Raw genomic sequence first — 26,429 nt, 5'->3', positions numbered from 1 at the left:
GGCGCGATCTCCTGGCCGACTAGCGGAGACCGAGTGCCGTTTTAAGCCTGCCGACGCCTGCCGCACTGATAACGAGCACCCGACCCGAGAATGCTCGCCTTGTCTCTGTCTCAGCGTTATCAGACTGCGCGCGCAGCCCGCGACTCCGCTCTCTCGCCTCGCCTCGCCTCGTCTCGTCACCGATCGCGCACCCTGCATTAACGGGCGTCGCAACGCGACGCCGCATCGTGTCAGAAAGCCGACGTCGATCGGTGCCGAATTGCGTTCGATCGTTTGCTCTCCACCAAATTTTACTCCCCCTTTGCCCTTCCGATTCTTATCATCCGTTTTTTTTTGTGCAATACTTGTCAAATTGATGCCGGAAGACGCGATTAGATATTTTCGTATATATACTGGAGAAAAAAAGTTGTTTTTTTTTCCGTAAAATCAATGATAGAATGTTGTGTGACATATCGGAAACCAGGAGGCTTGAATGTGTTGTGTACGCGTATATTTGAGTGTCGGTATGATTTTCGTGACCGTCTCCGATAAAGTGGACCTTTACGAGTGCGAGGAAATTGGGGATATTAGGGTCATATGGTTATCCGATTCAGATTTCGTTCCAAACGGCGCTTAAAATTAAAGAGATGACTTGATTTTCTTAGTAGAATCGACGTATTGTTGCAAACTGACGTTAATGAATAAATTATGAATGAATATCATTATACTTCTTCGATTCAATTATTCTGCGATTTTATTTATATTGCATTTTAAATATCACCATGACATGAAAGATTGAACAGTTAAATTTTATCGAACGTTCTCTTTTAATGTCAATACTGTACTCATTCATTTAACGAATGTTTAACAGCGATAAAATTTCTTTATATTTTATTATTATCGTATTGATTCAATTTAATATTTTAGCGATCTACTTGATGGAAGCTTGAATTTGAATGAATCAGATTTTTTTTTTTTTTGTTATTAATTATATATATTAATTATAGATTCGTGGCAACTATTTGGGAAAAGAAAACTTTTATTTGTCTTAATAATTTATCTCGGTAAAAACTATCATTTTTACGTAAATTAAAAGTACTTGACGCGCGTTAAATCTTCGTAGATAAGATATCAAAAGTTCCTATTGAATGATAAGTGTGTTCGAAAACATGCGTGCATGTCTGGTTGCCATCTGCAGCTTTCCATTTACCTCCTAGATGTCTGTAGCGCTGAGTTTCTCTCTTACAAAGGTATATATATATATGTATATATATAATTTAAAGGGAATCACATGTCGTAATCGCGAGATAATTATGACAAAATATAATAATAAATATGAAGAATTCGTGTCAGAAAAACAAAAATAAGATTGGAAAAATGCAAAAGAATCAAGACGCAGTAGCATGATATTCAGCTGTTTTATATAATTACGAATGATAATGTGACAAATTACGAATGATGAGAAATATACAGAGAATAGCATTATAAATTCTAAAACTATGATAGTCTCAGATCACGCATGATTTCATTACATAAAGTTAACCTTTCGTGAATTATAACACAGTACGCAGCCTTATGTAAACACAGAGGGAGAAGTTGTGAGATTTATAGTTTTATTTATTAATTTCGAAGAATGTCAAGAATGTCATATCTTGAAATAAATTAAACATTCATTATTACAATTATTATTACAATTGTCGTATGCGAACAAATGATCGATTTCGATAATTAAGTAACATAGCTGTGGATAAACTAAAAATATCTTATCATGATATATCTTAACATGGACAAAAATGGAAAGATGGAATAAAATGGAGAGAGATATTATGCAAAATATAGGTTTTTGCAAAAAAAAAAAGCATTTCTGGCAGATTTCAATTTATCGATTAAAATATATAGAAGTTTCTCTTTTACGCGTGTATCTTTCTCACATTCGCTTCTAAATCGTTTTATACACACGCGTTTAATAAATCAAATTATATTAACTTAAACTATATTTTGCGATACAATAGTATAAATTATTAAAGTTATTTTCTCGTTACTTTTGAAAATTAGATGAAATCAACACATACGAATCAAACGACTTAATTTATTAAATAATGACTAATTAAAACGATCGATTACGTTCAAATGGCGAACGATCGTCATTCGCAGAACGTATTTAAGAAGCCTTCTAAATTTTCAGTGAACGAAACTGCAATGTAGGATGTCAGACGCGCAAAGTTTCATCGATACTGATATGCATACGGAATATTCACGAAACTACAAGAGATATGGCTGATTACAAAATATCAAAAGTACTTTTCTTTTCTATACTTATAGAATGGCCCCCGCATTATCTACGAAATTCGATTACGCAGGCATATATAAATTCTTGTTTTATCATCCATTAATTAATACTCCGAGATACATAATCACATCTCGAGAACATTAAACAAATTAAATACATGCATTGGTATGGTTGCGCGATAAAATGTACGTTTCATGTACTTTCGATTCGCTTTCTTATCAACAAACGAATCGCAGCTGCTAACGATCGACTGCTATATCAACGCTAATATGATTCTATTTCATATCTTATTAACATAAAAGAAGAGATCGCAAGACTGCGAGTAGGAAGTATTTACAATCTTACTGCTTATACTTGAATATTCTCTATCGATCTATCTAAATACTATTCCTGAAAATCGATCATGTAAGTCTGGCTCGTGATTTCGAGCGTATCTAGTCCGCGGAATTCCGCGGAGACCATGACGATCGTATGCGGTGGGATCGTATTCGGCGCGATCATATTCCGCAGGACTCAAACCCAACAGACGCTGACGGATTCGGTAGCGGTTTGCGGCGTCCCGCCGAAGCTCGCCCGATGCTGCTTGAAGAGCGCTTGGATTTCAGCCGGTGTGGAGGACCACCGTCGGTGTCTGGCCTTGTCGAGTGGCACTTCCGGCAAGCCTACTTCCGTGTGGCAGCCTTTGACGGGCGTGATCGGCGCGGCAAGCCCCGAAGGCGGTAGACCGACCTCCTGGAAGGAGCTGATCGAGAAGAATCCGCTCTCGCCCTCGGCGCTGCTCACCGGACTGCTGGCCGGCTTTATCTTGGTCTTGCCATTCATAGAATTGCCTTGATTAGATTCCTTCTTCTCCAGACGCTTCGCGGTTCGACTGAGCGTCGAGGTTGGCGTGCCGTTTGACGTAGTTCCGTTTGACGGTGTGGCAAGTGCGACGGTGTCCTCCTCCTCGGTCGTTTTACTGCTACTCGAGTTCCAAGAGGCGGTGTCGGGTGATCTTCTCACGCCCGGTACGAAGCCATGTAGATTTCTAGCGAACTCGGTGACGGACGATTTGATAAGGCTTGCCGATCTGCTGTCGTCCTGCTGACCGCTGCCGATGGATTCGTTTCCATGTCCGCTGCCGGGAATATAAGTAGCTTCCTGCAGCATCGTCGAATTGGCAAAGTTACCGCTCGGTAGGGATAGAGATGTATCGTGATGACGATGATCCACTGTCGGGGACGGGGAGGATCCGTTGTCCTCGATCGGCGTCACTCTCGCGAGATCGGGCTCCCGCATCGCTAGCAAGGATTCGACTGTTCTCAGTAACCTGTGCGAAAACATATATTTTTCACATTTAATATATTAATATTGATATTGTTTTAATAAAAAGATAACGATATCAATATACCAATAATTCAAATATTTAATAATGAAAATGACAAACGATAAATTAATAATGCGAGGTTCTTTTGAAATCTTTCGCACGCACCTAAACGCCTCTTGAGACAGCTTCTTCGGTGGTATCTCATCCGGATTCATTTCCGTCTGCTTGGGTTCGCGATAAACGACATTATCGGGAACGTCGTTCGTCTTGTTGAGATCCTGCGGAGGCTTGGCACGTGGCGATGTGCAGTGCACCGGGTCGTTCCTCCGCATAACCGACCAGGTGAACTCGCGGAAGCAGACAGCGCTCGGCGAGCTGATCTGCGTGACAGATTTGGCGCGCGTGAACGGCGAAGACGTCGACGAGGAAGACGACGGTGTCGTGGTATCGCGATTCGGCGAGGGATCCGCGTGCACCACCGTGTGCACGCTGCGACTACGCGGCACGCGTCTCTTGTCCTTGGGATTTTCCTTGGAGTGAAGGATCTCCAGGCTCCTGTGAACCCGACCCAAGAAATGGGCCACCTGCTCCATCGTAGAACGATACATTTGCCTGTTCGATTCGACCTGCCAACAAACGAAACGTCAACTTTTTACGTCAACGTACATTTTATCGCATCGCTCCATTAATATTAATCGAGGAATAATTTAATTTTAGATTACAGATAAGAATGATAAAAATGATCTTTAATAAGAAATAAGAAAAAGTAAAAGAGAAAGAAGTGGGGGGAGTAATAACCGATATGATAGTTTAAAGTTTGTGATCGGAAGACTAAATCGCGAAATGCGTATAAGTTCATACATAAAATGATAATAAAATAATAGAAAAAATCTTGGCTGGACAAAATCACGCGCGGATTATCGAAGGAAAAAAGGAGTCGACTGGTTGTTACGTGACGCGATATCGAATAACCGGAGCGAGGTAAACCGGTTATGATCATCTTATCGGTCGCTTCTTCTTCTTCTTCTAAAGATTTTCAACTTCTCGCACGATTACGAACCTGTTTGACCTGCCATTGGAGCGTGTCGACTCGCGCTTGAAGAAAGACGTTTTGCAGGAAGGCACTCTGCAACCTCCGGTTTTCCTTTTTCAGCAACTGGCATTGCTACAAGGAGAAAGAAAAAAAATTGTATTATTTACACATTCTTGAATCGGCTTCTCAGATATTTCAAGCTTTATTACGATTTATCAATTAAAAGAAAGAAAGATATTAGATATAGAAAACTTTCCAAATTTTTTTCGCAAAAATACTTTTCCGGAAAATTTTTCAATTTGTATTTTTAGAAAGAAAATACATTCAGCAGCCAGTGGAAGCGAATTCGCCATAACTTTCTTCCAATAATATTATTTTATTTATTTATTTATTTATTTTTTTTTTTTTTCATTTTATGCCATGTGTAACCAAATTCGCGGAACGAATTTTATGGATCCATTAACTTTGTTAAGCATTTCATTTTATTTTATTATTATAGCAAGAAGTCATTCGTTTCTGCGTTAATAATGATCTGCTTAAATGTAAAGAAATGAAAGAAACGGGTTTCTGAGAGAGAGAGAGAGAGAGAAAGATACAGAGACATGAGACACGGACAAGTTGTAGAACTCCTTTTCCGAAATTATGATTCTTGAAAAGAGGATGCTTCGATGACATGCGAAGTCTCGCGTGTACAAGATAGCGGTCCACGTGCGTCGCGCGAGAAACGAGACACCGGATAGAACGCGAAGGAGATACAAAACGCAGAAGAGACGCGAGCGTCGATAGCTTCCCGCGATTAATCACGGGACGTTGCTGGCGTGTGAGTGTGTTATTACGAATTTTACGCCATTCCGCTCATTGCGAAGAATACTTATGTCGATTAATAATACGTCCGACGTTATAATGGCGGCGTTTTTAAAAGATACTTTACATTAAATGAGCTATATAATGGGATTTTTGAGGTAATCCATCGAGCGTCGATTAATTAATTAAATTCAATCGTAATCGGCATAGGCCTACAAACCTCCTTCTACTAACTTTCCTGGGTATTTTTTCAATATTTTCGCCCGACTTTTTATTATCTCCTTTTGTTTGGCACTGTGCGAATTTTTAAACAAGATTTAGATTTAAAAAGTATATATTTTTTTATGTGATTAAAAGTGAATTTTTTCTATATATTCATACATCAATTTTAATTAATGTTTCCCTATAAGTCATGTTATTTATTATAATTCTTTTATAATAATTATATCATAATCTAATTTACATTTCTGTAAATAATATTGCCTCGTGATAAAATTCATCATAATTTTGCGTGTTGATTCGCGAATTAATCGGGCAGTTTCGAGAATGGAGAACTTCCATTTAAACAATATTTCACATCAAGCGCGATAATTAATAAACCGATTTTTGTCATTATAAAATATCATTGCGCCGATTAATTACCTTTTATAAGCGATTAATTATCCTCCTGTAGCGCATGACTCTTGGTCAAGGAACGCCAAACTAGCGACAAAAATGACGATGGCAAAAAAAATTCACGCGAAAGGAGCAGCAACGGCTATTAATATCCAACGAAGCGGCGATTCATTACCTTCGCCGCATAGATTATTATGCAACCTTAACCGAGAGAGACTGTATATTCTCCATCCTGGCGTGGGATATTGGCCGGCGAATAATGTTGTCGAGTTTCCGAGAGAACGATGGCGAGCGATCCATAAATCAGAACCGGAGGATTGAGAAAAGGTCACGAAGGTAGGGAAGTCGGAGCGGATCGTTACGATTTTAAATGAAGCACGCTTCATTTTCCACGTTTTCCACGTGCGTCTACAACGAAATTATATCTCGTGACGTCGCGAAAAAATTCCGCTCTTAATCCTCGGATCCTATCATTTTATCCCTCGCGTGTTCCTATCTCTTTTTTCCACGCTTAATCGATACACCGTGCGCGTTGTTGGCCGCACGCAATGAGATACCGTGCGATAGCGGAATCCAGCGGAATCTATCGATTCCGCATCTCACAAAGAATTTAATGAAACCGCCGGCTAAAGTCGAATAGGACGAAGGCAATTTTCTATCTAATTTCGATAGCTATCGCGGCACCGCGGCCATAGAGCATCGGGGTATATCGTTGTAATTATTAACGGATATGGCTATATGACCGTCCTTCGAGGATAACTCGTTACAAGAATCGCCTCTGATTACATCCTGGAATGTCTGCTTTGAAAGCTCGCGATACGGCGCCTTGACACACAGCATTATCTCTCGGTATTTCTAATCGACTCAACGAAAACTTTGACGTCCCGAATTTTAAAGATTTCGCAATAAAGAGATGGACGATGAGAAAAATCATCTTAGATTTCGTCTGTGCCACGTGCGAGCAGATAAAACGCTCTCCACCAGAATGCGCGCCGCGTGCGTAAAAACAAACTTTCGTACGAGATTGCACGCGGCATCGCTGAAACGACTAGAAACGAAGGAATAGTGAATAATTCAGGCAGTGACCGTAGCGAGTGACGTCACGATAGAGTATTCAGCCGGTGGACTCTGTTCAGGCTGAGCGACCATGCGTGACCCCATCCGCTCGGCCGCCGCCGATGAAAATTTCAGCTTTCCGTAAATATACCCTCACGCACTCGCGACGACAAGAAACGGCGGAGGAAGCATCGATTAAGGGGAAAAAATTTGGACGAACCGTGTACTTTCGCGCTCATTACGAAACTATGAGACTTTTTATCTAACTTCGACGCGCTTCTCGGTTACACCGATACGTTTGAATTTTATTTCTCGGTGAAAAGATTTTCAGTTAAAGTTTGAATCTTTGTCTGTGTTACACTTGTATCGTAATAGCGTTTAGTTTCAACATTTAGTTTTTTTTTTTTTTTTGTATTTACAAAGGAGACGCACTCACAATGTGGTGGTGACGCACTCTTGTCAAGAATCTGATCTAGACGCGATTCCTTCTCGTGGACGTACGGTCTTTCAACATCTTTCATCCTGGCCTCGTTATCAGTCGGAGGCCATCACCGGATATCTCGCAATAAACACCGTCTTTTCCCCGCTATTGTATGGAAATGCTAGGAAGAGGTCTCTCTCTCTCTCTCTCTTTCTCGCCATGTGTTCCTCGCGCGGAGTCTACCTGTTTGCAATTACAAAGGACGAACGAATACAAGTCGAAATACGACAGTAATTAGCGACGACATCGAGTCCACGCCATTGTTCCGATATTCGCATCGTTCCCTAAATAGTTCAACGTCAATGTCAACAGTTTGTCGGGCTCGATTGAAAACTTTGACATTCAAGATTTTATCTCTCCTGCACTTCCGCTCTCTTTTATCATTATCTTTAATAACATTTTGAAAGAAGCTTTCGTTAAGTTTGTTGTGTTTGAAAAAAACCGTTTAATTAATTAATTAAACGATTTTAATTATACATCTATTTCTCTTACATTCTTCAAGTTCATTAGATTTAATTAAGCCTTAATTAAAATGAACATAGTTACAACTCCATAGCGTTCCTCGAATCGATCCTTTTTTCGCGTTCGGATAAAAACGATCGTTCGAATTACATCGCTCCTTTCACTTATTACCGAGAGCAACGGATGCCTTCGCGACCCACGCGAAGAACGCATCACGCATCATGCAAATCAGAATCGCCGATTTTTCTCCACTCGTTCGGAAAAATTTATCTAGCTCGCCTAAGGCGTGAGAACCGCGCTTACTAATCCATTGGGCACTCGTCATTAAGATTTAACGTCAAGTTTCACCTTACGTGGGAGATCTTCACACGCGGAAGGATAGACACACGGAAAGTGGTGCGGAATATTTATCACGCGCCTTGGCGTAGATATTCGTTTCTGATTGCACGAAAATTAATTTGTTATTTATACGCACATACACACACACACACACACACACTCACGGAAAGTATACTCCTTATATTTTTCGGAAATTCATTATTTAGAAAAAAACATGTGAGCGATTTTTCGCTTTTCTTAAGTTCCGTATTCTCGGATGCTTGGCCATTTTTGCCGGAATACGTGGGAAAGAAATTGAAAAAGTTTTGCGACCCCGCTGGAGTTATTTATTAAATGCATTTAAATCACGGTCTAGCGCGCGAGTACCACGGTAGTGGTTTCGCGGATTAATTCTTAATTTCGTGCGATCGTTATTGGAATTGTACGAAAGCCTCGTAAATACATATTCCACTTCCATCCTCTCTAGAGAATCCAGAATGCATTGTTCGGTTCGCATTCAGCATCGTATGTCATGCTCCGAAAGGAGCTTAATAATTCCTTAAGCGTTTTGAGAAAGCTTTATCTCAGCACTCGAAAGACGACGAGTCTTGAGAAAAGTAGGAAAGAGAGAGAGAGAGAGAGAGAGAGAGAGAGAGAGAGAGAGAAAGAGAGAAAGGTAAATCTCGTACGAAGCATCCTTCGAGATTAACTCGTGTGCGCGTGGACTCGTTCGTGCCATCGTAAATGTTCCAACTACCTGTTCTAGACGATAGGTATAAAGCTGGCACTCGCCTTTAACGATCTATCTCGATTTATTATTATTCATTAATTCATTCATTCACGGAGTTTCGATGATCGAGAGCTTATAGGCACCGCCTCGCATTTATATACTCGACCGCTGAAGGCAGAGAGAAAGAGAGGCTCGCGAAAACATTACTCTTATATTTAATAACGTTGCTGATTCTTATTGAAGGCGAGATTAATATTAAACATGTATTATTTATAGATTAACCAGGAGAATTTATTGGTAACTTAATTAAACGTAATAATTACGTAGTGTCGGTTACATGATCGAGAGATATCGCGTTAGTGATAGAATCAGAGGATGTTGTATTTAATTACGATCGAAGATATTATAATAGAGAGATGCTGTTAGCCTATAATCTTCATAAAAATAGATTTCCTATATATAGTCAATAATTTCGAAAACAATGCAAGAATTGCAACATTATTTGCGCGGATATTGGCATGCACTTTTCTCCCTGAACGAAAAAAAAAGCGAAAGAGAATGAGACGAGATTAATGAGAAAGAACTTCGGTACCGTACGAAACGGTTTTTAAACAACACTGAGAGTTCGCAGCGACGACCGGCAGTCGTTAACCCGCGAGGAGCTTGACGTAGGAGGGCCTGAATGGGAATTTACAAATAATAACAGATTGCGTGCGAGATAAAGATTGTACAGAGACAATCGCGCGATTAAAAGCCGGTATGCGCGCGGTCGAGCGTGACTAGGAACGTCCCGTATGACTTGAACAATGCGAGAAATACTCGTGAAGTATGTAATGTTGAAATAATGTTAATATAACGTAATATAATACGTCATGTATATATAGAACTTGAGTGAACGAAGCTTAATCGATTTTAAATCCGATAAAGAACGCGTGTAAAATTTAAAACGCTTGATCCAGCAAGTATATGATGTGTGTCAATCATTTAAATCAAATTATTATGATACAAAATATTAAAATAAATTTGACAAAAAATATTTAAATAAATTTTTATAATTTTATAAAAAAATTACAATAATATCTTTAAATATGTTGAGGAACACACAGATGTCATTCCTTCTGGCTCCAAGAAAATTAAAAGTAGATTTTATAAATAAGATGAGAAAGTATAAATTATATAAAGTTATATTAAATTGTCTTAAATTAACTAAATTCTATATGTTACAAATGCTTCTTATATACATTGTCCGCTCTTTTCTGACGCATTTGGCTTTCGCCGTGTGTGAGAGTTCATGATTGTGACACAAATCGCTTTTCTATTGTTTATATTAATGATTATTTTCACCTGGAGATTGACATCCGTCACGTAATTATGATCCGCCTACTTCTCTCATTATTCCTTAGAAAGGATTATTGTCAAGTGACGAAGCGGGATATAATTAATCCATCCATTTTACTTTATAATTGTTTCCATTCAAATAACCAAGCGAACGGGTCTTCAACGATTATTATCTTTGTTCCTTTGTACGATATATAGATCGTGCGAAAATCAGTAATCGATACTTTCATCGCCCATTTCTTTCATTAAATTGACGAAAGGAGTCCAAAGAAGCAAAGATTTCAAAAGTGTGAGAAAGGCACACAAGAAAGACGCAAGATTTTTATTACGACGTAATTCATTACTTCTTCAACGAGAGACAATCATAATATCAATGCAATGTCAAAAGCTTTTTCGTTCATTTATCATATCATATTTTTGAGATAATAAATTGAAGAATTATCTTGAATCTATCTTCAATCGTTACTATTGACCGATAAGCTTATTTTTATTAATCATTGCGAGGATGACAGAGCGGCGCGAAAACGGGAATGAGAGGAAATGGCAGAAGGAGAGCAAGAAAAAGAAGGGTGGAGGGGAAGAGGGAGGAGAGGGGAGGGGGAGAGAGGCTCGGCATTCCAATAAAATAAGAAGCGATTCCTCCCAGCGAAATATCGTCTGCGCGTTAGGCGCTTCTCCATCCGTTCAGCTGGAATGCGCCGAAAATAGGGTTGAGTCTGGGCGCCATTTTGCAGCCGTCAGAGTTTGCCGGCGTTTTTGTCCTCTCCTCCCCCTCCCCCTCCCCCTCTCCCCACCTCATCCACTTCTCCTCTATGAGAAGCTATGAGAATCCTCTCACAAGTTGGTAAACTTGTGAGACCTCGCGCTCGCGAGAGCGACGCGCATATTAAACACCGCTACTTGGACAGTTATATCGCGCGTTACCTGTCGCGATTGTGTGGGATTTCGTGTTGTACAAGGGCTATTCAACGATCCGATGTATGTAGATGTACACGAAACGCGTCGAAATCCCCCCCCCTTCCTCCTCCTCCTCTCCCCTCCCCCCCCGAAAACCTACGCGACCTGAGAATCATATCCGCGGTTAACAATGCGATTCCTCGCACAATAAGTTGTAGCGCCGGCGCCACGTGTTGCATGCAAAATCGTCGCTCGATGATTCACGCGACTTGAATATCTTCTCCGAAACCGCTGACGGCGTCTGTATGCGTCGGGATTATTATCCCTTCTTCTTTTCTGACAGAGCAGCAGCTGCATATGAAGCGCGACGATGCGATTAGTGCCGCGCATTTTCTAAATGTAATTTTCACTTCTGCACGGCGTAGCGACTTTATAAAAAAATAGGTGAATCAATTAGGAATTTATCCCGCGCGGATTTAAAGAGAGAGATAGAGAATCCTGGTTATATTTTCTAATATGAAATAAATTGCTGTCCCTCTTTGCAGGGGAGATTGCAATTCTTTCGCACAGAGAGAAATCTATTTAAATGTGAAAATAATTAATATTTTTAAATTTATAACTTTGACGTTTCGTTAAAAAAAATAGCTAGAGTATATTTTTCGTATGAAAGGTAAAATGTGACAAAGCAATGTACGAAGCGAGTCAGCGACGTGCGGACAATAGCGGTGGCGATATGACGCCGAGCGTTATGGCGCACCTCGCGTGCATCCGAAGCGCACACACGCGTGTCATAACGCGGATCCGAAAATAAGTCCGTCGGCTTTCACGAATAGTTCATACCATCGCCATTCATGAGTTCGCCGGCGGGTTTGTGTACGCACGACGGAACATCGCGCCGAAGGAGGAGAGCGCCAAAAAGTTGCCGGTGGCATTAAGCGAGATTTTCAAGGGTGTGGGAAGGGAAACGAGAGACGGCGACGGTTGGTCACGCCTCGTGGATGGCATCTGCCGGGCAGATAGAGGCAGGAAAGAGACGGGGAAATAAAAACGCGACAGCGCGGCTCTCAGGATTCGAACGAGGGAGAATGAAATAAAAGACGCGGGCGACTCGCGGTTGTGACTTCTTCGGCGAATTAAAAAGCAAATGCAAATAGCGGGTTGATATCTGGAGCGCGAAACGAGATGGACAAATCGCCATCGTTACGCTTAGCAGATAATATTATAATTCTTTCGGTAGTTTGGATCAATCCCCGCGCGATTTTCGAAATATTACGTAACGAGCATGAAAATGACTGACACCGTTAAGCAACGGAACGAAAAGTCCGAACGATAAGCTTGTCTCGATAATTTTGGAAAATTCGTAATACCAGTTGACGAGAGAAAGAGAGAGAGAGAGAGAGAGAGACGGCGAGATCCTTGACGTTCGTTAGCGAAACGATCGATCTGCAACTTGAATAGCGTCCAGATGACTCATCTCGATCATCATCGCGAGAGATCATTGCGCGGACATACGCATACGCTAATCAGAGCGTGCGATTAGAGACCGCGCTCCGCACAATTGTGGCGTTGTGCTGCGCTCGGCATGCTCTTCTTTTGGCCGGATCTCATAGCGAGCCTTTCGCTGCCGGAACTCTTCTAAACGTCAGTCTTATAACATTTTTTTTTTTTTTAATTTATGCGAAAAACTTGTCGAAAAATTAATCTCTCAAACCAGTATAAATAATACTTTTGCAAAAATAAAATTTGAAACACTTCTATTCTTGAACTCGTAATTTTTTTTACTATTTGATGATTTTTATTTTCGTTTTTAAATTACAAGAAAACATCGATGACGTGAAATAAATGCGCGGTAAATAATAACATATAAAATTCGAATATATTAAATAGATTGTTCCGTTGATTGGACGATGAAGCTGATTGAGTAAAAAAAATTGAGTTTCCGGCTATTGGATGAGAACGATGGCACCCGCATTAAATTCTCCGGGCCATTAAAAAGAATTTCTCAGACTACATTTAGAACCTAATGCGTATCCATCTGGGTCAGCAAGTCGAAGAACTGCTCACGCTTGTGTCATCTAGATGCGTTCAACGGCTTCCTTTGTCGTTACCGGAACTGTCATTAGAATTACGGATGAGATAAAATCTTTCATATAACTCGCCGTGATATAATGCTTTAAATATATATATATATATATATAAAATCGCAATATTTTCGTCAATAAACAAACGAACCTTGTATCGTTCATATAAACATATAAACATAGTCATAAACACAGCTAATTTTATTCAGTATTAATCCTGAGTTAACGATATACGCATTCTTTCTAAAGTATAGTTCTATCTATAGCATCGACAGAAGGAAAAAAGATTTTGTTGACCAACATTGGTCATGAATCTATGTTAGTGCAACTGGTTTAAAGCTTCTCTTCTAATTCTGTCTTTCCGGAGAGGAACGGAAGATCAGTTAAAACTCTAGTCGACTTGAACTTTATGATCGCGTGATGTCAAACATGTAAGGTAACGTGAATAACATATATTTTCTTGAGAAATGGAAAATTTATTTCGCATTAAAAATGGGAGAGGTTTATGAAATCGATCTCAGAAGAAAGATAGAAAAAGCGAGCGGCACGCCTCAATCTCATATTACATAAACATACGGATTCCGATCGTACACATGTATATGTATACAAATATTTCTGTTTACATTCACGGAATACAAATATCGAAAACATCTCCGTTAGAAGCCTGCCTGAGAGCAGTCGTGATTATCGCATAAAGTCTCTCGGCGTCTCTTCGTATCGTCGCGATTCTCGCTGCGTCGCACGAGATCGGATTCTCTCAGCTCGGATATTACATATTACAACTGTTGGACCGTGAATCTGCACACCTGCGTGTGATATTACATACCGGCCAAGCGTGTATTGCATTCGCAATATCCGGTCTTTCGATCCACGGGACAAGGATCTACTCGCGTGAGATCGGCGGAATTCTCTCAATTTTATTGAAATTTTACGTTTCCCGCCTTCACGTATCATATGTACCAAGAATTGACTTTACCTAACGGAACTTCCAGAGAAAAAAACAACAAATTTTTTATCATACGTCGTACAAAGATTTATGAAAAGTCGAGCGCAAATGTCCGACTATCATTTTTCTCTACGCGTCGTTCAATTCGCGAGAGCAGAAAGCGCGTAAAGGTCATAAGAAGGCAATTGTTCGTGTGTATGTGTGTGTGTGTGTGTGTGTATCCATAATCGCGAAATTCGGTGTCCACGAAAGCGTCAAGCCGCTTACGGGAGGACAAGATTGCACCGAGAAATCGCTCGTGCCGGTGACCAAATAATCGTAGACGCACTCTCCTTGATCCGATTCCCAGCAACATCCCATAAAAGACCTTCTGCGTTTATATTTGCATGCGCTCTCGCTTTCACATCGCGGCTTAACTTGGCTCGTAACTACGCACGGTCATTAATTCGCGAACATTTAAAGGAAATAAAATTCTTCGAGGTAAAAAACAATCTATATGATCGCGGATAATCATTAAAAAAAAAAATGTTAAACTTTCCCGATATAAATTGATATTTTATTACAATCAAAAGGAAATACTTAAGATTACATAAAGCGTTGCTTTATGCGAATTAAATTTTTTTTTGCGCACATAATTTTAACAATTTTTGACACTTTATGCGGATTAAATCTTTTTTTTCTTTGTGCACATAATTTCAACAATTTTTCCTACACATTAAAATACACATATATTAAACATACTGATGTACGTCAGCGCAACTCTTGGAAAAAGCCATACAGTTCACCTGGCTCTACCCCTGTAACTCTTAATTATCGATTGCACAATACGGTTGTCTCCGCACGCGTTGCGAGGCACGTCAGATTATATTTTACGATAGTCCCCCGCGGGCGATGACTCAACCTCGGCAGAAAATGAGACAGCACGCAAAAAGCCGGAGAGAGAGAATCGTGTATGCATAGGCTCGCATATTGAATCGCGTTTGAGCCGCCGGGGTACGTTAAACGAACCTTAATTGATGCACGGCGTGCGCTTAATTAAGGGATACACAGCGCGTGATGTTAATTGCGATGAACTGTGTCAATACCCAGCCGCCGTCTCGTGGTTCAGGTTTCGATAAATTAATGATGACAATTATTAGATTAACGAAATGTTCAGTCCGGTCTTGGCTACGACGTATAATTAGGATGATCAACCGAATCGCGACCTTTATTCTCGCGCCGTCAATTGCCGACACATCGCACGCTAAATAGTCGAGTAGAAGCATATGATGACTTCGCGTAAACTAAAGCTGATAATTTCCCAAACTAAAAGCTTAACGAAGCAAAGAACTTTTAAGGAGAATTATGTGCTATTCAAAATAAAAAAAAAGTACATATATATGTCGGTAGAGATTTAAATAGGAAAAAAAAATGATTTTTTCATAAAAAAACGTTCTTTTTATGAAAAAAACAAACGTCGTTGTTTTGCAAAATTTTGTATTTTTTTCAAATATTTAATATCTTTAATTATTGCAAATTGATCTTTTAATATTTAATATTTTCAACTTTTTAAATAATAGATTTGAATTAATCATTATTATTTTCAATAAATAAAAATTTTTATTATACATTTAATTGATATTATTCGAATCATGTCGAGTTTGATATAATTTGCCGCAAAAATTTTATTAATCCATTAAAATTACTTTCGAAAAAAAATAAGAATTTGTTTTTTTATTATATTAAAAAAAATATAAAGAAAAATAATATTATATTATATATATAAAATATAATAAAAAATAATAATTTATATATAAAAATGAAAAAAAACAATATTTGTTTTTTTTCATTGAAAAGAAACACGTTTTTTTACATTGATTTTTCTATTAGAAAAAAAGAACAATTTTTTTATATCTCTATATGTCAGAACAAAAATTGCGTCAGATTATTGTTGAATTAATCTCCTTGTCTAGAATCGGATTAAAAAATAATCGCATCATCGTTTTAAAAGGTCGCTTTGAAAAATTCCGCGATATTTTCACAATCGATCTACGTAGAATCGAGATCCTGATATTTTCGAAGACAAATTTACTTCATGATCGCACAAAATCCGTGTACGAGAGGAAATGACGGAAATGCGAACTACCCTGAGCTGTTTCCAGACGCAAGCAAGCGTGGCGAAATTCTCCGACAGATAAATCCCAGCGTGAAACGATATCCGCGCGGTTTTAGCAGACTCATAAAACGCTCGGGAATTCTCGCAGGATCGATGGATCAGACGGAGCGTGATGAAGAGAGGCATAGCGAGTTACCCCGCCTAGAGAGATTGAAAAGGGAGCAAAAAAAGGGGTTTGAATCTCGAGACTTTCGACGATGAGGAACGTAGGAGAACGAAGGAGACGTGAAAGGAGACGCTCAAGGCCGTACTAGAGACGGAAATAGATCGTTCTTTTATATCCTCTTTGTCGTATATATATCCTCTTTGTGCGTATCGCTCGCCGAGATAAATGAGATCGAGATACTTATGGGAAAAACCGGCATACAATCCGATATATATATATATATATATATATATATATATGCATAATGTGATCGTCACGATTCATAGATTGAGACTCGACGCTTTTTTTATCGCGATCGCTTACCTCGACTTTAATTGCTGGCCGCGTATGAAAGCGAAAGATTATTATTGTTATTGTTATATTGGGAGATCGCAATGAATTGCTAGTTTCGAGACGTCTTTGTGGGCCCGTCAACATTAATAGCGCGGTAACTGAATGGGAAAGCACCTCCTCTATTGCAGAGTTCCCGCTTTTGATATATTTCAATATGCAATTTTTGATTACTGGCATCTGGTTGAGTCGCATTATACACAGACTATACAACATATATATATATATATATATATATATATATATATATATATATCCATCCGATATATATAATCATAGTCATACGTGTATACGGCATGGCACGCATGTGACGTAAATATCAAGTTTTAATTTTTTTCATGACTCGTATAATTAAAAAATAAATTATTATTATTCGAGGATGTCTCGATGTTTCATCCGCGTCGCGCGAAAGAAAGTTTGTGTTTCTCGTGGACTTCACAATGATGCCGGAAATGTTTGATTAACAGTTTATTCATTATCGAATAAGTATATGAGATAAGCGGCAAGCAAGAGGAGAGGTTACCTACATGACCAGCGCTCTGGAATAATGATCGTCCCGCGGGAGGACGCGCGTTGGCAGACGAATTATTATATGCACGATGATGATGAGAGCACTTGGCTATCCGAGCCGGCTTATTGCAAAACGCCCCGTTACATGCGTGTACGCAGAATTATAGGTGCGTTCGCTGTGCATTCGTCGGCTTTCACTCGGACACGGCTGCTGAGAAAATCCTTCGCGATGCTCTTACACCGATCGTCCCTTTTCATCTCTTTATCATTCGTTGTCAAATGTTAAAAATGCTTTTTTCTTGTCCTTAAAATTTTAGCATCGATATTGCGGATTTGAACATACGAAAATTTATTATATATATGGAGTAGAAAGATATAATTTTGATTTATTCGTGAAATATTCGGAAAGAATTTTGAATTTGCGTGATGATTTATGTTCTTCAGGATGTCTGGATTAACTGCCTGCAGGTAATTTTACGCCTCGCGTTTATTTTGACGTTTGTGTAGGGGTCAACAACACGCGATGAGGATCTTCTCCCGCATTCTCATCCGCACGAAAAACTTCCTCGCCTCTGCCGGTGGCACTCATTAGTTTCTCACAATATTACTTATGATAAATTTACAGTTATCAGCTTTCGCAAACGGCGCAACAAGCCACGGATGTCTCTGTTGCATCGAAGAGTTACTTATATACGTGGTCCGAATGCGCGAGGTCATCCGGCAATTAGGTACACGGCGATCGGTTATGGCAATTGATCTTGATGGCCATGGAGAATTTGCGCGCGCTCATAAAAATTAAGGAACTCGATGACTCACGCCGTTTTTACCTTCGTTCTTATCATCGGAGTGCCTTCAATCGCGGACGCGCGCGAAAGTAACCGACTTATTTGGTGAACAGCGCGATTCGATTCGATCTTGATCGACCGATTCGTGGCAGAGTCGCCTCTTTATTGACCGTAAAGCGGTCGTAACTTTAATCTCTCTGTTCTATATTGCGATAGATCGTTCGATAATCCAACAACTCTCAAGCAAAGAGTTGTATAAATTCGAGGAAGAGAAGTAGGCTTATATTTTATATTAAAATAAAATATAAAGAAAATAAATAAAATATAAAAAATAAATAAAAATTAAATTGAATAAAATATTTCAAAAAATTTCAGCACAAATAATAAAAATTTGTAAGAGTACAAGTTGATTAAATTAGCATCGCTTATAAACCTAGGTCGGTGCTGTGATTATAATTGTTTTTTGAAAGCCTTTTATCTAATTATTCTCTCGAGAGTCAAAGGGCGCAATGAAAATCGCGAGAGCGACAGAGATATGGCAGACGCGTCACGAATCATAATTGTGGAGATGCAAATTGGATGTCAACGTGATGCTATATATCACACAACTTCCTTGACAGTCATGGTGGTTGGCATTTAAAGATTCTCTCCCTCATTATCGCGCGTCGGCCGCTCGTCAACGTGAAAACAAAGAAAAAGGAAAGCCGCGCTTCGATTCTCGAGACTACAAAAGTGAAATGAACGGAGCAGCCCTTTAGGCTAATGCGATATCTCACATCGTAATCAAAAAACAGCTGGCTGTTAATCCTATATAAAATGTAGAATATAAAATATAGAGAATTATTGTTTCCAAATTTCTATTTTTAGATATTAATATAAATTATCAAATGAATATCAGGAAAGAAGATAGGATTATAATTGTTATGTTAAAAAAAATTTCTGACATTTCAATTTTTTTTTCTAATAATCACACGCGAATTAATATTAATACGCGATAAATTCGTACGATCTGCATGTGTATGTGTATACGTCAATGCTCTAAAACGTTGCTAGCAAAAAAAAAAACAAAGAGATGGAGCTGCCAGAATGTGTGCACGCAGGAATGTGCGCGGTTAATGCATATTGTACGTACTCGTGAAGGTGCGTATTTCGTGGATAGAGGCAACCGGAAGAGGCTGAGGGCACCCGAGCGGAACGAGGCCCGACGGTGCAGAGAGGAGTAATGACACTGCGATGTAAGTAATCGTCAAATAAGGGCCCTCCTAAGCTGGAACGCAGTTAATAAGGCGTATATAATTTTATATAGAATTTTTTTTTTAAATTCCGAAACGTCAAATTTGAAATAAGACTTATGGACTCCTCGCTCGTTTGTTCGGAATCCTTCGGTTAGGAAGAGAAAAACGTGTTTTAACGTTAACTTGACTAGACGTGACGGATTAGCTAGACTTTGACGTTGATGGCAGATCATTTTTCATCAAGTAGCCGAAGAGAGAACTAGCGAAATGCTCGCTATAATCTCGGCGGACTAGATCGCCCGGATCATTGAACTGCGTTTTACGACCGCAGTAATGTACGATGTGACGTAACATAAAATCACTTTATTCGCCGTAACTAATTTCTCACGAATATTGAGAATGAGTTCGCATATGAATTTTCCATTTTATATTCGCGTTATATCTTATATAATGAAGCCAGAAATACGTCTAGTATCGCGCGCGAGAACACAGGAAGGATTAGTATATATTTATCCGGCATGTGTGACCTGACTATTCTAGGAATTTAATTTACATATTTAGATCAGATAAATCTTCCCATAGCGATCTTGGCGAAAATGTACGAGCTCAAGCGATTTCTCTATCTTTTCTATCTTCAGGAAGTATATTCTGAAAAAGAGTAAATTCTTCCTCATTCATTTCCTTTGCATTAATAAAAAAAAAAAAAAAATACACAATGCGATGCAATTTGTTTCAGAAACATATGAACTGTACATTCATTAAATATCTTCGTTAAGACAAATCTCGATCCTCCGATCATTATCTCGATCGAAAAAAAAAGCACCAACAATAAAGAACGAAACGATCTCGAGAAAATGTACTCGCTTGTAAATACACTTTACACGCTGATAAATCCGTTTGATTTTCTCACCAGCTCGCTGCTTATCGTACGCATCGTAACACGATGTTGTGTGTACACATTAAACAGACTAATATCAGGGAGGGATAACAGCTCTAATTTACGAGTTAATTTTTCCTCTCTCACGCTGAGATTGGCATTGCGCGAGTAAGAGAATCCACTATAGGAAGATATAAATTCTCACCATTTACTTTTAACGAAAAAAAAAGCTAATTCTCAGTAGCTGTTTATCAGGCGCCAAGAAGAATCTACCGGAAAAAATATGGTATCGATTACCTGGCTAATAATATCGTCGCCCTAATTCGTCTTCCCTAGCGCCTTCCCAGTTATCGCTTAACCATCTCTTGGGTCTACGGGAGTCAAAGTAATCTACATTCGACCTATTTCTCTCTCCACGTGATTTTAACCACGTGAAAACATGAGGCGCGTTTAGCGAGTCATGTGAATGACACTTAAGTTGGAACACAGCGTGGCAAATCTCACCTAATTCTGAAACACGCGACAAGAGAGGAGCGTGGCAAAAACGATGAAATTAAAATTAACCTTTCGTTGAAAAGAATGACGAATGACCCATGTGAGTCGCTATTTTTACATACATCTTCCGGATGTTCTCAACGTTTTTTCAACAGTTCGATCCGCTCGACAGCTCGCCCGATCGAAATTGCATCGACGATAATCGCGAGTCGCGCGGTCGCTTATCACTGTTTGCTTAAGATGCGTGGCGAAGGCCACAGGCGATGTCGAATCGGATTTTACGTGGCTCGGTTTTATCATTATTGCGGCATGTAATGATATTACGCGGCTACATCGAGCGGAAGAGCGCGCGAAGCTCGAGAAAGAGAGAAGAGGTGGAGGTGGAGGCGGAGGCTAGCGACTTCGCCGCTGGATGCTGCATTCCCGAGAGTGCACTAATGCATGGACTCGGTTATGCAAATAGCCGACGATCCGGCGAACAAACGCGCCGGGTTAAACGCGCCCGCACTCGCCGCCATCTCCGTAATATCGAATAACGGTATGCACCGCGGAAAGTGTAACTCCTCCGCGCGAGGATACCACCTCTCTCTCTCTCCTCCTGCGTTAAAGGTCTAACAATAGTGGTAAATTCCACGATGCAACTGAATGGAACGTGTTATTTTACCATCGCGATGTCGATGAAATTCTAGTGCCGCGAGGTAACGATGATTAAATTTGCCGGAGCATCTCGCGTGTAGAATAAAATATAATATTCGAAGGCTGTTGATGTGGCGATGCAATGGAATGTGCGAATAAATGAGGGACCACCGTAAAACGTATAAAATCTCATCTTTAATGAAAGTAATATTTTTAAGACGAATTTTATTTAGGATAAATTTTGTTTTATTCAAATAAAACGATACATCTAATATTATCGTTTGTATATATTTAAAGCAGGTCCAAAAATTACCTCTCGCTATAATTATTCATTTCGTATTCTTACACGCGTGTTTGATCGCCTATTAACAAAATCAATATTTCGGCACATGATCATCGCGTTCCTCTCCGTCATTCCTGGAACGCTAGCGTCGCGAGAAGCGAACTCGATGCTACAAATGAAATTACACCTCGGTTTGTCCGACAGATTAATCTGTTCCTTTCTTACAAACTTGGCGGCCCGTTCACGTGAATCCACTTCGCGTCGTAAACATCGTATATCTCTGGTAAAGCTTAAACGAATATTGAGAAACTGCGTGGCGTCGTTTCTTCTCGGAACGGAGCAACATAAAAATAGTGGCACCATTAAGAACTCGAGCAAAAGGAAATTAATTGCGGTACTTTACTGTCAGGATTGTCATGCTGTATTTGGTTTACTTAATGGATTTTACTAGTTGCTTATAAAAGACAACGCTGAAATATTTATATTCTCCGCTCTCAGATATAGCTTCCAAGAATTCTAATAAATAAGCGGATTTTATTTTATTTTATTTTTTTTTGTTTTTTTTTTTTTTTTTGTTTTATAATAACCCGCACGAGAATGCTGAGAGCGCAATATATCTTTTATATTTATCCCCGACGAGCATATAAAATAAAAAATGTCAAACACACACTATGTTCGATTTAACAATATTGCACAACGTCGTGAACGCGGATGACATAACATTATAAAAAAAAAAAGTGTTCTCTTTTATAATATCACATATTGACATGATATAGTCGAAGCATCGAGACGGATATTGGAAAAAAAATTGATCAAAGGAATGGCGTGATACCGTCTTAATATCGTCAATAAAGCGAGAAGAACGCGTGCAATTCATTAGCAGCAAGTGTGTTGCGACAGACAGCAACGTTTCGGGATGAAAGATACGAGAAGTCGCGCGATTAATTCTCGCGCGAGCAACGGGATTCGTTTCGTTACTAGCTAATTAGACTCGGCCTCATGTTCGCTAATTACCGACGAAAATATAATTATCGTAAAAATGTCGAGCCTCCTTTTATTCGAAGATACACAAAGATCCGCGATTCTTTCGCGGATCAATTCAAAGAAGAAAATAAAAAATTCGAAAGGATGAAATAAATTTGCGTCTCAAGGGCATTGATAGAGGATCGAGGCTAAAATGAATATCGAATTTCTCGAGCTAGAACTGAATTCGAGAAAAAAAAGCATATCGAGAGAGAAATTCCGTAAAAGGGTTGCATTGTATGTTATCCTTTGTTACAAACCGGTTGCCGCGATTTCGCAATCGGCAGGAAGGGCCCCTTCCGGCCCTTACGAAGCTTTCTTGACCGATCCTATCTTATCCGCGTGACTCGCGTAAAACCGTGCGAAACCGTTGGCGGGGATCAGGAAGGGAATCACGATGCGTGTCGCACCATGATGTATGCATTACACAGGTGTGCAAATGGAAGCGGCAATAAAGTATCCTTAGACAAGCTTGCACTTCTCGAGGATAGGCAAATAATAGCGTCGTTCTTTAGACGTCTAGCGACTACTTAATTGCGTTGCCTCTACCGTAATAAAAGTTTTCTATAGCGCGTGTGCAAAGAGGATAAAAGGGATTTAATCGTCTCTTTACGACGATAATGCGCATCGCTTTAAGCAGCTCGTGACTTTAATTTTACTTTTATTTAGTTGAATCGATCCCCGACAAATCCATTTTATCTTCCTCTCCAGTGTTGTATATCGTACGATAGGATCGTGATTATTTTACGCGAACGCACAAGAGAAACGTGTTGCGAACAAAGACATCGGCATTTAACGCAACCCTTTTACGTTTCGCACGCAACAGGTCATCGCGTTGACCAGAGGGGTCGAGGGAGGGGTGATAATTTTCTTGTACCGGCTGTGTCAGTTGTGTCACATGTGTCACTGTGTGCATGCGTGTGAGATCGAAAAAGCAGGATGATGACGTCACGCGTAAACTCGCTCCGGTCACTGGCGGCGGTCGGACAAACGTGTCACAAATACACGTGCGTGCATTCGGATAGGTCCCACAAAGGCCTGCACGGTCCCTCCGACTGATAATAATTACGGGAGGGGCTGAAGCGGACTTCCGTTCAAACATATATACTCGATTTGTGGCGAAGCGGCCGTGTCACGGGTGCGAACAAAACCACTTACGGATGTTTCAGGCTCCACTCGGACTCGACTCTTTATCGAGCAGTTTTTTCCCCGAAAATTGCCACGCCTGCCTTCCTCGCGATTTTTGATATCTCGATTACTATTTGCATCAATAATTGCAAATGTTTTATATATGAATTTAATCTCCTTTGTGCCCGGAATCTGGAGCGACTACTAAAGATACTAAAAAAAAAAATTGTTATTAATGCGATAAAAAAAAGTATTAATATATTATTATAATTATTTTTTTTATTACGGGATTTCGAGTGACGTTAGATACATAGTTAGACGAATAGAGTCCACAATAGATCAGAATAGATGATCAATTCATTGTGTAAATATTCGCTGACTAAATGGTAGTTGGGTCTTTGAAATTATTCCAACATCCCTGACGAGATCCGCTCGCTTCGATATATTAATGTGTAGATAATAATAGTAATACTAGGAAATAAGCACGTAAAGGTATACTCTGCGGCATTCCAGATAATTTGATGTGGTTTCAAACGATTAGTTACCGTCTGCCCGATCGGGAAATGCTTAACAACGAAATAAAGGCAAACGGAAATATGGTCTGGTTACTTTCAGCATAAACAGTCGTATACATGAAAGAATTCCCTCTCATTTTGATCTGTAAAGTGCACCACGGTTATAAAATATCTAGTCCTCTTCGATCTTATCGTTGAGAGAAGAATAAAAAAACAGAGATAAAAATCTCGCAAATTTTAATGGAAATTTTTTTTTATGGGAATTTTTTCCAAGAGTCACAAATTCCTAACTCTTCGAATAAAAAATTAATTTTTAAACATTCGCTTTCTTACTTATATTAATTTTTGTAATTTAAATGATTATATCCATTGTTGAATGATAAAATGATGATGAGAAATGACAATGCATTGATTGATATATAAAGAAAGACATTAGATGCATACTTCCGAGTTTTCGTTTGGCGGAAACATTTATCGAGGATGAATGTGCGATAACAAAGCCGACGAGGTATAAAATCAACTCACCTTTCGAAGTTTCTCCAATTCGTTCGCATCTGCAGCTGACTGTGCCGCCTGTCAAGAATAGAAAGTAACAAATTATTTGACAGCCACTGTATGTATCGTATTATGAACAAGAATTTTCAACGAGAGCGCAAACGTCCTTTTTTCTCGATTGATTATCCGTTGAATCTTTCGACATTTAATTGACTCGATACAATAGCGGATATGCCGATAGTATATCCAGCAGAAACACCGTTTATTGTATTTAAATCGAGTTACAAAACACGCGCGCACGTTCTAACGCTCGAAGGATTTCATTGCGCTTTGCTTCCAATTTCGTAATTAGTCGTAAAACAGAAACGCACGCACTGTAAGCAAGTACGTTACTGCTGCTATCATTATTCTTACGATCTTATGTCGTCGTAATTCAAGCGCGTTATTAAACTTCGCCTAAGCGATTCCGGAGCAAATAAGAATAATTTCGTAGTCGTATGCATGAAAGATTTAACTCCAGACAAATGTACAGAGCTATTTCAGTTTCCTTGAATAGATTCTTGAATCGGGAATAAATTTAATTCAGAATTGCGGAAAATTTGATAAGGAATCTTCAAGCAGATAAAGGGAGATATGTCAAAGTATTTCATGTTTTCAATTGATGATGAAATAAAATACACAGATTATATATAATTTGTATTCTTTCATGAAATTATATTTTTGCATTCTCGAATTTGATATCGAATCCTTGATAAATCTCTGATATACAGGATGCTGCAGGATCTCTGCATGATATTTCACGTACAAAGTTACCGTTAGAACGATATTAAAAGAGGAGCACGTTGTGCGAAAGAAAACATTGCAAAACAGACATTCACCTCATTTTTCGGCTTCGGTTGCTCCCAGAGAACGGCGGCGTCGCCGCCGCCGCCGCCATCGTTTACCGGCTTGTCATCCGCGAAATTCACGAGCGAGAAGAAATTGTTGTTCCGGGTGTTGTTGTTGCGATCATCCCGCTCGTTCACGACGGCGTTATCGAGCAGCTCGTAATCCAGGGACTTGCAGTCGCGGCCACTGCTGATAAAATTGCGCGCGAACGCGCTCTTGAAGAAGCGACCGGGTGACACCTCGCTGCCGAGGGCAAACTCCACCTTCGGGATTTCGGTCATCGCGCTGACGATGATTATGATGAAAACCTAAGTGCGGATCGAACGCACTAAAGAAGCACTAATAAATGCGTGTATCGCGGAACGTCACGTCTACACGCGAACAATCGCGTCACGAATCATCGCCGCCCATAGATTCGCGTGTCGAGGAGGAGATGAAACAAAACACAACACGATAAATTTTCTCCCCAGTTCAGAAGCCAATCGGGCGGTTCTTTAAATCGCCCGATCTGACCAGATGCAACGAGAGAGAATATCAGGCAAGACGCGCTGTACACCGGTGCGTGTCAAACT

General features: G+C 39.6%; 1 protein-coding gene across 1 annotated transcript; it reads right to left on the bottom strand.

Annotated features, from left to right (window-relative positions):
• Nucleotides 1–1,383: 1,383 nt before the first annotated feature.
• LOC126854234 (nuclear pore complex protein DDB_G0274915) lies at nt 1,384–26,412 on the bottom strand. The gene is made up of 5 exons (XM_050600761.1): nt 25,848–26,412; nt 25,000–25,047; nt 4,636–4,740; nt 3,741–4,201; nt 1,384–3,578 (listed from the first exon to the last, which is right to left on the bottom strand). The coding sequence occupies exons 1-5, from the start codon at nt 26,136–26,138 to the stop codon at nt 2,783–2,785; spliced, it is 1,701 nt and encodes a 566-aa protein (XP_050456718.1). The 5' UTR covers nt 26,139–26,412; the 3' UTR covers nt 1,384–2,782.
• Nucleotides 26,413–26,429: the final 17 nt, after the last annotated feature.

Source organism: Cataglyphis hispanica, chromosome 13 (genome assembly GCF_021464435.1).
Source record: "Cataglyphis hispanica isolate Lineage 1 chromosome 13, ULB_Chis1_1.0, whole genome shotgun sequence".
Taxonomy (NCBI): domain Eukaryota; kingdom Metazoa; phylum Arthropoda; class Insecta; order Hymenoptera; family Formicidae; genus Cataglyphis; species Cataglyphis hispanica.
Note: the sequence above shows the minus strand (reverse complement) of the source record. Positions and strands in the feature narration are given on the sequence as shown.